Source organism: Pogona vitticeps, chromosome 3 (genome assembly GCF_051106095.1).
Source record: "Pogona vitticeps strain Pit_001003342236 chromosome 3, PviZW2.1, whole genome shotgun sequence".
Lineage (NCBI taxonomy): Eukaryota > Metazoa > Chordata > Lepidosauria > Squamata > Agamidae > Pogona > Pogona vitticeps.
Genome location: NC_135785.1, coordinates 140,585,080 through 140,600,562, shown reverse-complemented (window position 1 = coordinate 140,600,562; position 15,483 = coordinate 140,585,080). Strand labels below are relative to the sequence as shown.

Below are 15,483 nucleotides of genomic sequence, written 5' to 3'. Positions count from 1 at the left end.
GGCCAAGATGTCTCACATGCATACTCTTCAGAAAATCCAAGTTTAGCAATTTGTTGCAGTGCAAAAAGTTTCCACGATCCAAAATTCATCTCCCCATATGATGCTATTAAAAATTCTGCGTGAGTGATGAACAACATTTTCAGCCAGTAATTAATTATTAACTTATAGACTAATGTTCATTATTGGCATTAGTACCAGTTCTAATCTAAGAAACACTGAGGGGGTTGAACTGTCAGGAGTAATCGAGCAAATTTATTTTAGATTACTTCTAAGGAGTTAGGTTTCTAGTTCCCCATATTTCAGCACCATACAGGATCAGAAGTAGTTTGATTTTGCAAATTTCACGGATGGGTGGGACCAAATGCCCTCCTTTAGAAGCAGGATTTGGACCACTATCTGCATGGAGAAAGAATGAGGTGCAAAGTCACTGCCTTTCCCTTTGCCTAGCTGGACATCTCTCAGTCCCACTACCCTCACAAGTGTGTTTTTCCCCAGGGAAACTGGCTATATGTGTGTGAATTTTTGATGGATTGTTGTGCATTACACACTACTTGTGTTTACCATCCCTCAGAGTGGTATGTTTGTTCCTTTTAAATATTTGTATACTTCTTGTGTTAGCTTTAATATTGTTGTGAAAAATGCATACTGCCTCTTTATACTGATTGTTCTTATCTTTGAATATTGTCTTTTAATGGTGTAAAGCAGTGGTTCTTAACGTGGGTGATAATGCCCCCCAGGGGGTGATTTCATTTTTCAGGGGAGCGGTAGAATGAAAAGGGGCGGTGTGGGGGCGAAGGGACAGAAGGGGGCAGTAGGGGGCGTTGGAGTGAGCCAAACTTGTGAAGGCAGCTGCAGCCATGGTTCTGGGAGTGGATCCGGTGCTGCCGCTGCCGCCAGACAATCAAGCTCTTTCTGCCTGCCACAGCTTGCCTTTCTCCCTTAGGGGAGCACCAAGTGTGGATCGGGTGGAAGGAGAGGGTCTCTCAGGTCCCCATCCTTGCCTGGTGAAGCACTGCCTCACACCCAGGTGGGGAGGGAGAGACAAGCCCCGTTTGTCCATCCTGCCTTCCCGCGCACCTTCCTGCCCGTTGCAAAGGAAGCACGGAGAGAAACGGGGCGGTTTGGGCTGGCGTGGCAGGATTTCTAGGGACAGGGCTGGCTCAGGTCATCCTGGGTGGATGGGAATTCGGCAGCTTTTCCGGCTTTTCTTGTCCTGTTGTGGCTGTCAGGGGGAAAGAAAGTTCACCTGGCCAACTTTAAATGGCTTTGAGGGACATCAAAATTGAGATCTTCCCCTGTCTTCCAGGTACACGGGTGTGATGCACCTCTGTGTGTAAATCCTCTGGGAGAAGAAAGGTCTCAAATTGAACTGAGAGCGCTGAAGGCAAAATCCACGGGGCTGTCATAGAGAGACTTAAGCAAATGCACTGCGGGAAGTCAGCTGCTCCTTTTTCTCCCCGAACCCTGAGGATCCGTTCAGTGAAGGCGAAAAGGGCAGCATGTCAGTGGCTTGAGTATAACAGTTTGCTTCAATAATCAAGCCCTTCTATAGGAAAGAAGATATTATCTTGCTAGCATTGAAAGGAGCAGACAGGGAAAGACTCAAGTTACTTTATGGGGAAAGGAGGGGCAAAATCAAATACACCTCAGAAGAGGGCCAAATCAGTCCCTCAGTTTCCCCAGAACAACAAAGAGAAGCTAGGGCTATGCTTAGGAAGTACAAGCAGGTTTTCTATAGCCATCCAGTGGTAGCCAAAGGGGTGGTGTGCAAGGTTGATACCAGAGATGCACCCCTACAGGTAGTTACTCCTTATAGAGGACGAACCTATCTAGTTAAATTTTGGGACCAGAAAGCAAAGGTTGTTCAAGATAAGAGAAGGAAAAAGATCCTGAGAAAACATGCATGGCCATAGTGGGAAGGCAGAGGGGTGACCTATCGAAAGCTTAATAGGTTGAGATGTAGCCTAACCCTTTCAGTGGTGCGGAATATAAAAGGATTGTGAGTTAGGCTCGATCTTGCTAGGCCCTACTTAAAGAGTTTAACCAAGAGCATCACAATAGGAGCTCCAGAGGGAGAGGTGAAATTGTAGAGCAGCTAAAGTAACACGACATAAAGAGAGATGGAAGACTGCGCCAGTGGCAGACCGTGTCCAGAGAGGGCTCAAATGCCAGAGAGGGGTCCGTATCCGAGACAGTAGCCATGCCGAGCCAGGCGAATGACTGCAAGAACCTTCATCTGAGGTCGTTCCTGGGAGGGAAGCTGCAGGTTGGCGAGGGACCCCCGCTGTCAGAAAGTCGTGAGTGTCGTGAAGGTGCAGAGGGAGGTGGTCTTCACCATGACTCCAGCTGCGAAGGGGGATAAGACATTTCCTTTATGAGCACTACCACTCCACCATGACTACGGTTTTGGACTTTCAAAGAACGCAAAAGCGTGGTGTTGAGAGAGATCTCTTGTGTCATAAAACTTAGACTGAAAAAAATTAAAATGTGGACAAAAGAGACTCATAATGTTGTGGCAGCCCATTTCCTTCCAAGAAGGAAATGGACTTTGGAAAAAGCAATAGACTGTGTAATTGCACCTTGTTAAATGTTATATAATGTGTGTTCAGAAAAAAAAATGTATGAATTTAGTAAAAATATTAGGTGACTTTTGGGGCAAGCACCTGGGTAGATGATTGAAGTGGTGAGGAATGTAATTGAACTAGTAACGGAATTACAAAGGTAATGAATAGCATGCATATAAGTTGTTTAGTTATTACTTACATTAAAAGGTGGTAAGTTTTGATTGCAATGTTGTGTATTGGATGTTTACTACTGTAAAGCTCCTCGTTCATGAGGGTAAAGCACTATAGTTTTTACCCCATGAAACAACTTTTTAAGGGGGGAGGTGTGTAGCGAACAGCCCTGCCCTCACCTGTCCATCACAACAGAACAGTGGAGAAGGAGCCAATGAGAGGACAGAAGGCAGAGCCAAGGGGGGAGGGTGCTGAATATAAAGGCTGGTGTATGGAATATGAAGACAGATTCTGACATTGAGAGACAGTGTGAAACTTAAAAGTGAACTAAGAGTGAGTTAGAGATCTGTAAGAACGATGACTGGAATAGAGAATTAAAAGAGTTTCAAAGTTAAAGTAGAATTGATTCAAATACAAGTGATTACCAACCTGTGATTTACCTATTGAATATTAATCCTATAGTAACTTCCCTGATCTAATAAATGACTTAAGCTTTAAAAGCTCACATGTCTCCATGATTAAATGGTATTAGAGCAATAATACCTGGTGGCAGCGATGAAGGAAGAAGGGCGAGAACCTCATGAAAACCTGAGGGGATAGGGGCTTCAGAGGAGATTGCCACAATTACACTGTTCTTTTTTTATATATATAATAAGCTACAAGTCTGCTCATTTTGTCTTTGAAAAAGTAGGGAAATAGAAGTTTAACCTTGAAATTTTAAGGAAATAGTAAAGAGATAAATATACATTTTCTGTTTACTGAAGTAGATAAAGAAGTTCAAACAAAATGTAGAATTCTAATTATTCAGGCCTCAGAGCCTGGATTTTTAGGCCTGTCAGCTATTTGGTATTGATATTCATGTTATTTAGCTCATTCATTCATAGGCATCCTTCAGTCTCGAGTGACTATGGTGATGTGCTCTGTATGGAGGACTTCAATGCTGTATGCAAAGCTGGAGTGTCTTCTCCAGAGCATGAAGCCTGGGTAAAATAATATGGAGGATAGGCTGTTACCCAAGCAGCAAATCCCCCCTCTCCACATCACTGAAATAGTCCAATGGAAAGGCAAGAGCCAATAGAACTGGTTCCAGCGATGTCGCAGGAGTTGCCAAAATGACACAAACTGTCTCTGGGACTCCTGCTCTGGATTTTGCCTGAAGCCTTTTCCATCAGTGGATATAGCCACAAGGCAGTGGAGGTTTGGAATTGGAGTTTTCCTTCTCCTAGATGGACTGCCTTCCCAGGCTGACGACTCCCACCTACCCAGCCTGCTCCTTCGCCGCATGGGTGATGGCGGCGCCTCTTCCTTCTCCTCATGGCATGGGGGGTTGGGATCAGAGTTTTCCTTCACCTAGATGGGCTGCCTTCCCAGGCTGATGAGTCCCACCTACCTCACTCCCTATCAATAGCTGAATTGATCCTCAGGAGTGAATAATTTCAGGAGGATCTTTAAAGAAAATGGGTAGTTGACCATTAGTACAAGGGGGCCCTGAAGCTTTTTAGAATAAAGTTATTTTTAAGCTCCTGCCCATTCCTCTAGGATCCTCGTTGAAGGCCTCCTGAGTTCCTGCCTGACCCTCTATCACTGTAAACAGGCCATATAACCCTCCTTCAACCCGAACTTGACCTAACAGGAAGATCCATCCTGACGAGATGAAGGCTCAGCCTGACTGTTAACTGCCTCTCAGTTTGCAGAGATACAGACCAGATTGTGACCTCATTCTGACATCAGAGGATTCTGACCAATGGCTAGGCTGGTTAGGAGAATTGTGGGAGCTGTAGTCAAAGCAACTTTATCATGCTTGGCCTCTGATGAGCTTGCCCAAGGCGACACAGGCCAGCTCTTCCTCCCTGAAGGCACAGTGGGAAATCCAACTCCCAATCTCTGGCTCCACAACCAGCCTTCACAACAATACCCAAAGAAACCTTTAATGTGACCCGAAAGCCTGCTTCCAGTAGAAAAAGCGAAGACACAGATCCCAAACCCTGGGGATCACTCGTTACCTGAAGCCATTGTAGTCCCAATTTATAAAAGAGGAAGTAGAGGGGATCCTGCCAACTATTGACCAATAAGCCTATTAAATACTATCAGTAAACTATATGAAAGGCATTTATTGGGTAAATTGCAAGATTGGCTACTTGAGGAGAACATACTTGCAGAGGGAGTGTGACATCCTCAGTCACAGGATATATTTTCCCTATCAATAGCTTAATTGACACTCAGGTATTAATAATTTCAGGAGCATCTTTAAAGAAAATGGGTAGCTGACTATTAGTACAAGGGGGCCTTGAATCTTTTCAGTATAAAGTTATATTTTAAGCTCCTATCCACTCCTCTAGGTTCCTCACTCAAAGCCTCCTGAATTCCTGCCTGACACACTATCCTCTATGACACCATAGCTGTAAACAGGTCATAAAGTCCACCTTCAACCCTCATCTTGACCTAACAGGAAGATCCATCCTGACCAGTTGAAGGCTCAGCCTGACTGTTAACTGCCTCTCAGTTTGCAGAGAAACAGAACCTCTCCAGGTTGTGACCTCATTCTGACATCAGAGAATTCTGACCAATGGCTAGGCAGGTTAGGAGAATTGTTGGAGCTGCAGTCAAAGAAAGCAACTTGTTGAAGTAAAATTTCATAACCTTACAGCCTATGCTGTGTAACCTCAGAAATCATCTATTCAGAATGGATTGATTGCTTCCAATAATCACATTCTTGCTACAGTTTGATTATTTTAATGGTCCTTTGTTTTCATTTTGAACTCTGAAAAACAAAGTCTAAAATACTCATTTCTCTTTGTAGGAGAATATAATGGAGGTTATTCAAAATCAAGAATTTTTATTGTTGCCAGCAGAGGAACTCCATAAGCTTCTTGCCAGTGATGATGTGAATGTTCCAGATGAAGAAACTATTTTCCATGCCTTAATGAAATGGGTCAAGTATGACATGCAAAGGAGATGCAATGACTTGAGTATGTTACTTGCCTACATCCGATTGCCACTTCTTCCTCCACAGGTAAGTGTTATTTAGTTCTGATTCACATCACCTATGGGGAGCAATGTTGTTGTTTTTTTATTATAGTATCTTTCCTTTTTTAAAAAACACATATATTTCATAATTTGTTAAGTTATGTTTTAGTTTGGTTTGGGGAAAATGTGTACTCCATGGATTTTTCAATTATTTGATATAATTGTTAATGTATTTATTTGTTTGTTTATTTGTTTGTTTGACCACACCCACACATAAAATACATACAGCAATACATAATAATTGGGCACAATCTTGTTGTTTCATCTTGCAAAAATAATCTTTACAGCTGTGAACAAGGCTGTATGTACAAATACTTAAAAATATGAAAAGTGAACTTAAATTGTACTTGAATATAAAATATAGGACTATTGAAATACAAGAGCTAATACAGTCAAATTTATAAGAGCGTAAGTACAATAAAGTATTAAAAATGCTCTAAGTAACATTTTGAAATACAAAAGGCCAAGAGTACAGACTCTTTCAAGAGTAAAAAATGAACAAGAGTTTATATCCTAATAAGGCAGAGAAGGCATCTCTAAAACATTTTGAAATTCTTAAAAATAAAATTGTAAAAGCAGAAGGCCTTGTAACTTTCAATGAAAGGCATGAAAAAGTATTTAAACTTTTAAAAATAAAAAACAGGTTTTCACAGTCCTGGAACCAAATTTCAAGGATAAATCAGAAGCTGCCTTCTGAGGTTGGAGTGAGAGGTTCAGTCTCAGGGAAAGTGATCTTGTCTCAAGTGTCACTATCTTGTGGGAAAAGATCTGTACCCTCATCTCTCTGACACTACTGCTCTGTTGGCATCAAAGTGAGAGGTACCCTAGCCTTCAAGCCTCTACCCACTCCTACCAGGTTGAAAATTTAGATCAACAGTGCTGTCAGCCCTAATTCATTGTTTCTCAATGTTTACAGTAGGATGGAAATTAATTTGATTTTAAAGAGAGAGCTGCTAACTCCTCTTCTCTTCTCCCCTGTTGGCAGAAGCTTTGCAAGGCACAGGGTATTAAAGGTACTGACCCTAAATTTATCTGGAAGTTAGCCCCGTTCAGCTCATAAGGCCTTACTTCAGAGTATACTTGTGCAAGACAGTATTGTAAAAAGAACTGAAGAAACACACTACGTATAATCCTTAGTATATCACAGATAGGCTTGTAAACCAGCTATAGTGAAGGAATGTGAGATGGTCATTAGCTATATAAGATGTAGGGGATATACAGGGTTATATCAGAAATACATATTTACAAAGACTAGAATAATGACTTCCTAACTTTCAACTGTGAATCACTGTAGTCTGCAGAGACACAAGAGGCCAGGAAGACTTCTTTCAGAAGCCAGGCCATCTCGGTTGTGGCACCAGGACTTTGGAACTGGCTCAGTGAAGCTATATCTGGTCTACTCCCTGCACACATTCAGAAGATTGCTGAAGACTCTGATTTTTATAGAATCTGCCTTTGCCCTGCTGTTCTATTATGGGAGTCAGTCAAGAGTCAGTGAACAGTCAGTCAGTCAGTAGAGAGAGATTGAGTTAGTCAGGGGCAGAGGCAGAAGAGATAGAGACTGAGCTAAGCTGGTTAAGATAAATAGAGAAGGTGATAATTATTTATATGGCAAGAAGAAAGTATATATAGAGAGACCTGTGAATGATTTGCTTGTGTACAATGAACATCTGAAGAACATCTGTGATTTTTATTAACTTTAGTACACTACAATAAATAAGTTCTGTTTGCATTTACCAGACAAGTGTTTGGACAAACGTCTTTTATATTGTGGATAGAGGCAATCCACTGGTGGCACTGAGGGAAACAAAGGCTGGAACCTTTGTGAAGGCACAAAAAGTAGGTGCTTCATAGAGGTGAACGCCACAACCACCCTTTCATAAAATTATGCTGGCCCATTGTCTGCCATCCTATGTCCCAGATGGGTGATTTTATCAGGGGGTTGGGTTTTGTTTGTTTTCTTTTAATATGTTTTATATGTCTCTCAGGCTCTGCCTTTTAACCTCTCTCTCAGCTCCACCTCTCCACCATATTTGCATAGATATGAATAATACATTTACTTATTTAGCATTATAAAGGTGAACGCTACAGTGGTACTTGGGAAAGCCTGGGTAAAAAGCTAGGTCTTATTTCACTTGCAGAAGCTCAAGAGGGTCTCTTAGTTACATCTTCTTTAGATTGCTACAAGGTCCTCCTTTTGGGGCTGCCTTTGAAGAGAGTTCCGAAACTACAGCTGGCTCAAATGCTTCAACCAGACTGCTGACTAGCACTGGTTACTGGGAGCATATAACTCCCATATTGCAACAGCTTCACTGACTTCCAGTTTGTTTGCAGGCTCGATTCAGAGTGCTGTTTATTACCTATCTCTTTCTCTCCCACTCCAGTTGTCTCTATCTTTATTTTTGGGTACAAAAGCAGGAGTATGTTCACATAAAGCAGCATGTTCAAGTGTTCCTGCTAGTCCTCTCTTCCTCCCATACTACTAGTAGACAAAATAAAGGAGAATTCTTTATTTACAACACTGGCTTGTCATTATGTGCAAACTGAGGCTGTGGTCTAAAAGAAAGTCCAGCCTGGAGATGCAAAGAATAATTGTGAATTGTACAGGTGTGTCTTAATATTTATTATATATAAATTTAATCCAACAGATAGGGTGAATTCTTAATATATTCAGCTATATGCAATTGTCTGTTTAGTCCCCTTTCTTGGAACAAATTCTGGGCTCCACAGTTGTTCAGTTATAAATATACATCTTTTGTATCAGCTACGAACTCTTGATAATCATGCAGTTTTATAAAAACAAACTCCTAGCCACACATAAAGTAAATTTACATACAGTGATTTTTTAACCCTCATCCTACATACATTTAGACACAATATGTTATCAGAATAGTGTAGGAATTTTAGTTAATATCATTTGCTGGATTAGGATCCAATTGGTTGATAAGATTTTGGTAAATGTACCAAGTAGGTCCAGCAACCCTGAAGCCTGTCCATTGATGTTTTAAGGTAAAGGTAAAGGTTCCCCTTGACATTTAGTCCAGTTGTGTCTGACTCTAGGGGACAGTGCTCATCCCCATTTCCAAGCCGTAGAGCCAGCATTTGTCCATAGACAGTTTCCGTGGTCACATGGCCAGTGCGACTAGACACAGAACGCAGAATGCTGTTACTTTCCCACCGGGGTGGTACCTATTTATCTACTCGCATTTACATACTTTCAAACTGCTAGGTTGGCAGGAGCTGGGACAAGCACCAGGAGCTCACTCCATCACATGGATTCGATCTTACAACTGCTGGTCCTCTGACCTGCAGCACAGAGGCTTCTGCGGTTTAACCCGCAGCGCCACCACGTCCCTTGATTGATGTTTTAGTTTGATGTTTTAGTTAATTCAAAAAGATGTATTCATTGAAAATCAAGAACTATGCAGTGTGAGAAGATGTAACAGGGGACCTGTTATACTAAATAATACTGAACAGTTTAATAGATAGCCTCATTAAATCATAATCTTTGGGGAAGTGTTAATGATGTGAAAATAGTTTTAGCATAAGTTGATTACTTATTACAGATGCCATAAATGAATCTTTCCCCATACTGATAATTTAATTTACAACATGAAAAGAAAATGGATTCAGTTTTTTTTAAAAAATGAAAATACTGCCAAATCAGTACTTCTGCTGCTTTCCATTAATCAGATTTCCCGCTTACAACCCCTATGCTGCCCCACTTCTGAGTTCCCAATTTCTAATTTATTTGTAATTAATCTGAAAAAAATGCATAGGAAAAGAACTTGGCTTTCTGCTATGTAGGGTTACTATGAGAAAACTCTGCATTTGAATACTTGCAGGTGAAAAAAGTCTTTGCTGATATGTTAACTTTCTTGCCTATGATAACCAGGCACACAGAGAAAAGCCTCCAATTACAATCTCTGTGCATGGACAGAGTAATGTGGAAAGATGACATAGCCCCCAGAAAAAAATGGCACTTTCAAATGATCTTAGAGGTAGATTAAAACCTTCGGAATAAGTTTTGGAATTGAAACACTGAAATCCTGTTGCTAAATGTAGTAAATTGCAACTAGAGAAGCCCCATTACATTACTGAATCATAACTCAAGAAGGCCCACTGAAACAATAGAACTCCTCTGTAAGTTTCATTGATTCAGTGGGCCTCCTCTAGTAATCACTTACTATGCTCAATAAGGACAGTAACAATTTCAGCCAAAGGATTCAGCCTGTCTCAGTAGAGTAAGGTAAAGGTTCCCCTTGACAATTTCTGTCCAGTCGTGTTCGACTCTAGGGGGCGGTGCTCATCCCCGTTTCCAAGCCATAGAGCCAGCATTTTGTCAGAAGACAATCTTCCGTGGTCACATGGCCAGCGCGATTTAGACATGGAACGCTGTTACCTTCCCACCGAAGTGGTCCCTATTTATCTACTCGCATTTACATGCTTTCGAACCGCTAGGTTGGCAGGAGCTGGGACAAGCAACGGGCGCTCACTCCGTCGTGTGGATTCGATCTTACGACTGCTTGGTCTTCTGACCCTGCAGCACAGGCTTCTGCAGTTTAGGCCGCAGCGCCACCACGTCCCTCTCAGTAGAGTATTGGACCCATATTTGCTTAGGTTTCCAATGTCCTCAACATTAGCCCTTTCCAAATACACTGCAGTAGTTCAGAGGTTACTTGAGCATGTATAATTTACCAGGTGATTTTTATCCAGAAGAATATGCAGTTGATGCTACTTGGAGTTAGACAAATGAATCTAGATCTCGCACCAAAGACTGTTCAAATGACCTTTTATAAGAAATACAGCCCCATGAAAAACAGACCGAGCATCACATCCATAGATAGGTGAGGTACAGCTATGGGTCATCTTCTGTGGATTAAGTTTATTGGTCCTCATCTAGTCCATTAATTCTAGGCACCAGGTCAGTATCCTGACAACAATGTCTAACAATGTAATACATAGCATGTCACACTCTGGTCAAGAGGATTTTGTTCCTACTAATTGTATTTAGAATTATTCCTTCACTCCCAGAGAGAACAAGAATCAACACACCATTAGTAAATTTATTTTATGATTATGAGAATATAGTCATTTTGCAGATGTTCCTATTTTTGTTCAAATTAATTATGTATCACAGTTTTTTAAATTAACAACTGAGGATAAGGTAGGAGATACAGTAGGTAAAGGGTGGATATGGGGGGGAAGTAGGGGGAGGAGAACACAAAATGTACTGCCATCCAATCTATACATATTGCCATATGAATGCGACTTTCCACTTTTCTATTATTTGATTGCCTTCCAGGTTATAACTTACATTTACATCCTAGTTTCACAATTTTGATATTTGTATAAACATTTCATTTTTAGGGTTACTGCTTTTCTGCTATATGCAAAATAGAATTATTTCCCCCATTTTGGTTTCTATGTGGTATATGGCATTAGAGGAGACTTTTGTAGTATTTCACTATATATTTTGATAACAAGTAAAATATATGAAATAGTCCATGGAAATGACCATCCCACCAAAGCGTAAGAGGATGAATTATTATTCTAATTTTAAAAGTGTTACTTTAAGTGAGATTACATATGTAGAGTGTTATATTTTAAATCTTATCCAGATAAACCCACAAAAATCTTTAACTGGAAAAGTGCCAGCCTTTAATTAAAATAGATTCAGGCAGGGATTGAGAATAATTACACTGGATTTATTTTACTGCTCACAAACTGAATTGGGTTTTTGGTTAAGGAGAAGCTGGATCAATTGGGATAGTAAAGGCAATTTGCATTTTTAATGCATGCCCTATCACTGTGTGAAGATTTACTTATTTAGATCTTTAACTTTTTGTCTTGAATATAATCTCTTGAGATGCCCTAAAAAGCTGAAGAAGAAAATATTTGTAAATTTTCTTGCTAGAATAAATACACTCCTGTGACTTTTTTAAAATGAGGATTTTTGTGGAAAAAATAAATATGTGAAGTCATTTGAAAGACATCACATGTGGCAGTTCACAGCTGGTTAAACCTAACATGCCATTGTTTTTGTAGATCGGGACATACTTTGTCTTAAAAAGAGCAAAACAAAAGCCAATATAAGATACCAATCCTATGTTTACTTTAGAGAAGAGATTTGTAAGATAGCTTTTTAAAATTCTGCAACGAACTCAGATGCTATAAATGCAATAGCTTCCCAAAGTAATTGTTTGAATTGACATTTACAACAAAGATTCACATATAGATACATACAAGCTTTGCTTGATTGCTCAGCACTTCCACACAATCAAACAAATATGATTTAATACCACATTATTACAAATAGACATATTTCAATAGGAAGATTATCTCCTCTAATTGTCTTCTCGAGAACCTATCCCTATTTTGCATTTAGACTTCTATGAGCTAAATCAGAAAGTTGTTTTAATGTCAATTGTCTTAGATATTTGTCCTTTTCCGGTGGTTGCTTCAGTCTCAAAAATGTATTATTTCTGATACAAGACTGGCAAAAGAGAAATCCCCTTAAAAATGTATAGCTTTGAAAGTGACCTTTGAAGTTCTAGGTCCAGAATAGAAAAGGATTTGGAGCGTATATATATCCAGTTTCTTCCTTCATTGGTATAAAGATGTGTGTAATACATGTCTGCTCTTTCCAGCCATTTACAGGAATAATCTTAAAGACAGGTATAACTTTCCGGTCTCCGTATGACCTCTAGGTAAGGGTGCTTTCCTAGCACTCACAGGGCCTGGTGCAGGACAAGGCAAATTACTGTCTCACAGACATCAGCAAAAAAAAACCACTCCCATCTTTTGCGAATTTAAGCTAGCCCTCCTGGATTAGCAGTCTGTCTGACACCAACCATCTGGTTCACAAACACTGCCTTTCTCTTTCTGACTTCTGGACTTCTTGAGCTTACCAAGCTTCCAATGAATTATTTGCTTGTCAACAGATAAAGCTCCTGTGAAGCTTACTGAAGTTTAGCTTGATTTTAATGGGAGGAGGGGGGAAGCAATGTGGAAGAGAGAGTTGGATGCCAAGGCTCTAGCTGCCCTCTTCATTTGTATTAAAATATTGGCTATGTTACTTTAAAAGGAATGACATTAAGGTAAGACAGAGAAGCAGCAGAGGAAAAGAAAATGTTGCTACACCATATTGGAACCAGAAGTAGTGCTGGAATTCTCACTTTTTCAATTAGGAACTGATTCCACTGAAAAGTGTTGTGTCTTCATTAGTTAGATAGATTTAATATTTAAGTGTAACTTAATTATGTTCCACAAATTGTATCAAAGTTTGTAAATAGTTTTGTTGTATGCATTAAATATCTCTTTCTCTTGCCCTGTTGTTATTTAGTCGTTAAATCAAGTACGACTGTTCATGATTCCATGGACCAGAGCATGCCAGGCCCTCCTGTCTTCAACTGCCTCCTGGAGTTGGGACAAATTCATGTTGATAGCTTTGATGACACTGTCCAACCATCTTATCCTCTGTCGTCCCCTTCTCCTCTTGCCTTCACACTTTCCCAACATCAGGGTCTTTTCCAGGGAGTCTTCTCTTCTCATAAGATGGCCAAAGTATTGGCGCCTCAGCTTCAGGATCTGACCTTCCAGTGAATATCTTCCCCTTCTATTTGTCCGGAGTTGATTGAACCAGTGGCCATGATATTTGTGGTTTTTTTTAATGTTCAGCTTCAGACCATTTTTTGGGCTCTCCTCTTTCACCCTCATTACGAGGTTCTTTAATTCCTCATAACTTTCTGCCATCAGAGTGGTATCATCTGCATATCTGAGGTTGTTGATATTTCTTCCACTAATCTTAATTCCGATTTGAGATTCATCCAGTTCTGCCTTTTACATGATGTATTCTGCATATAAGTTAAATATGCAGGGAGACAATATACAGTCTCGTCGTACTCCTTTCCCAATTTTGAACCAAACAGTTGTTCCATATCCAGTTCTAACTGTTGCTTCCTGTCCCACATAAAGATTTCTCAGGAGATAGATAAGGTGGTCAGGCACTCTCATTTCTTTAAAAACTTGCCATAATTTGCTGTGGTCCACACAGTCAAAGGCTTTTGCATAGTCAATGAAGCAGAAGTAGATGTTTTTCTGGAACTCTCTGGCTTTCTCCATAATCCAGCACATGTTATCAATTTGGTCTCTAGTTCCTCTGCCCCTTCGAAATCCAGCTTGTACTTCTGGGAGTTCTCGGTCCACTTACTACTTAAGCCTGCCTTGTAGGATTTTGAGCATAACCTTGCTAGCGTGTGAAATGAGTGCAGTTGTATGGTAGTTGGAGCATTCTTTGTCACTACCCTTCTTTGGGATTGGGATGTAGACTGATCTTTTCCAATCCTCTGGCCACTGCTGAGTTTTCAAAACTTGCTGGGATATTGAGTGTAGCACCTTAACAGCCTCATCTTTTAATATTTTAAATAGTTCAACTGGAATGCCATCACTTCCACTGGCCTTGTTGTTAGCTGTGCTTTCTGAGACCCGCTTGACTTCACTCTCCAGGATGTCTGGTACAAGGTCAGCAACAACACTATCTGGGTTGTCCGGGACATCCAGATATTTCTGGTATAATTCCTCTGTGTATTCTTGACACCTCTTCTTGATGTCTTCTGCTTCTGTGCGGTCCCTACCATTTTTGTCCTTTATCATGTCTATCTTTGCACAAAAGGTTCCTTTAATATCTCCAATTTTCTTGAACAGATCTCTGGTTTTCCCCTTTTAATTATTTTCCTCTATATCTTTGCACTGTTCATTTAAGAAGGCCCTCTTGTCTCTTGTAATTCTTTGGAAATCTACATTAAATTTTCTGTAACTTTCCCTATCTCCCTTGCCTTTTGTTTCCCTTCTCTTTTCTGTTATTTGTAAGGCCTCATTGGACAGCCACTTTACTTTCTTGCATTTCCTTTTCTTTGGGATGTTTTTTTGTTGCTGCTTCCTGTACAATGTTATGAACCTCCATCCATAGTTCTTCAGGCCACCAAATTGAGTTTCTTAAATCTGTTCTTCACTTCCACTGTGTATTCATAAGTTATTTGGTTTAGATTATACCTGACTAGCTCAATGGTTTTTCCTACTTTCTTCAGTTTAAACTTGAGTTTTGCTATAAGAAGCTGATGATCAGAGCCACAATCAGCTCCAGGTCTTGTTTTTGCTGACTGTATAGAGCTTCTCCATCTTTGGTTGCAGAGAACATAATCAATCTGATTTCGGTATTGCCCATCTGGTGATGTCCATGTATAGAGTCAGCTCTTCTGTTGTTGGAAAAGAGTGTTTGCGATGACCAGCTTGTTCTTTTGACAAAACTCTATTAGCCTTTGCCCTGCTTTGTTTTGAACTGCAATGCCAAACTTACCTGTTGTTCCTTTTATCTCTTGACTCCCTACTTTAGCATTCCAGTCCCCTTGAATGAGAAGAACATCTTTCTTTGGTGTCAGTTCTAGAAATTATTGTAAGTCTTCATAGAATTGGTCAATTTCAGCCTCTTCAGCATTTGGTGGTTGGTGCATTAACGTGGATTACTGTGATGTTGAAAGGTCTGCCTTGGATTTGTATTGAAATCATTCTATCATTTTTGAGATTGTATCCCAGTATAGCTTTTCTCTTTTATCGACTATGAGGGCTACTCCATTTCTTTTACTGGATTCTTGCCATAGTACTTACGATAATCGTCTGAATGGAATTCGCCCATCCCCGGGAACTTTTAGTGGGTAGGGAG

General features: G+C 40.3%; 1 protein-coding gene across 2 annotated transcripts in view; it reads left to right on the top strand.

Moving 5' to 3' along the window:
* The window catches only part of KLHL1 (kelch like family member 1), a 262,467-nt gene that overhangs the window by 149,182 nt on the left and 97,802 nt on the right, over window positions 1–15,483 (top strand). For both annotated transcript variants that reach the window (XM_020797248.3, XM_072994740.2), the window contains exon 5: window positions 5,536–5,748. In XM_020797248.3, coding sequence (XP_020652907.3) covers window positions 5,536–5,748 — 213 coding nt within the window. The remainder of the gene's footprint in view (window positions 1–5,535; window positions 5,749–15,483) is intronic.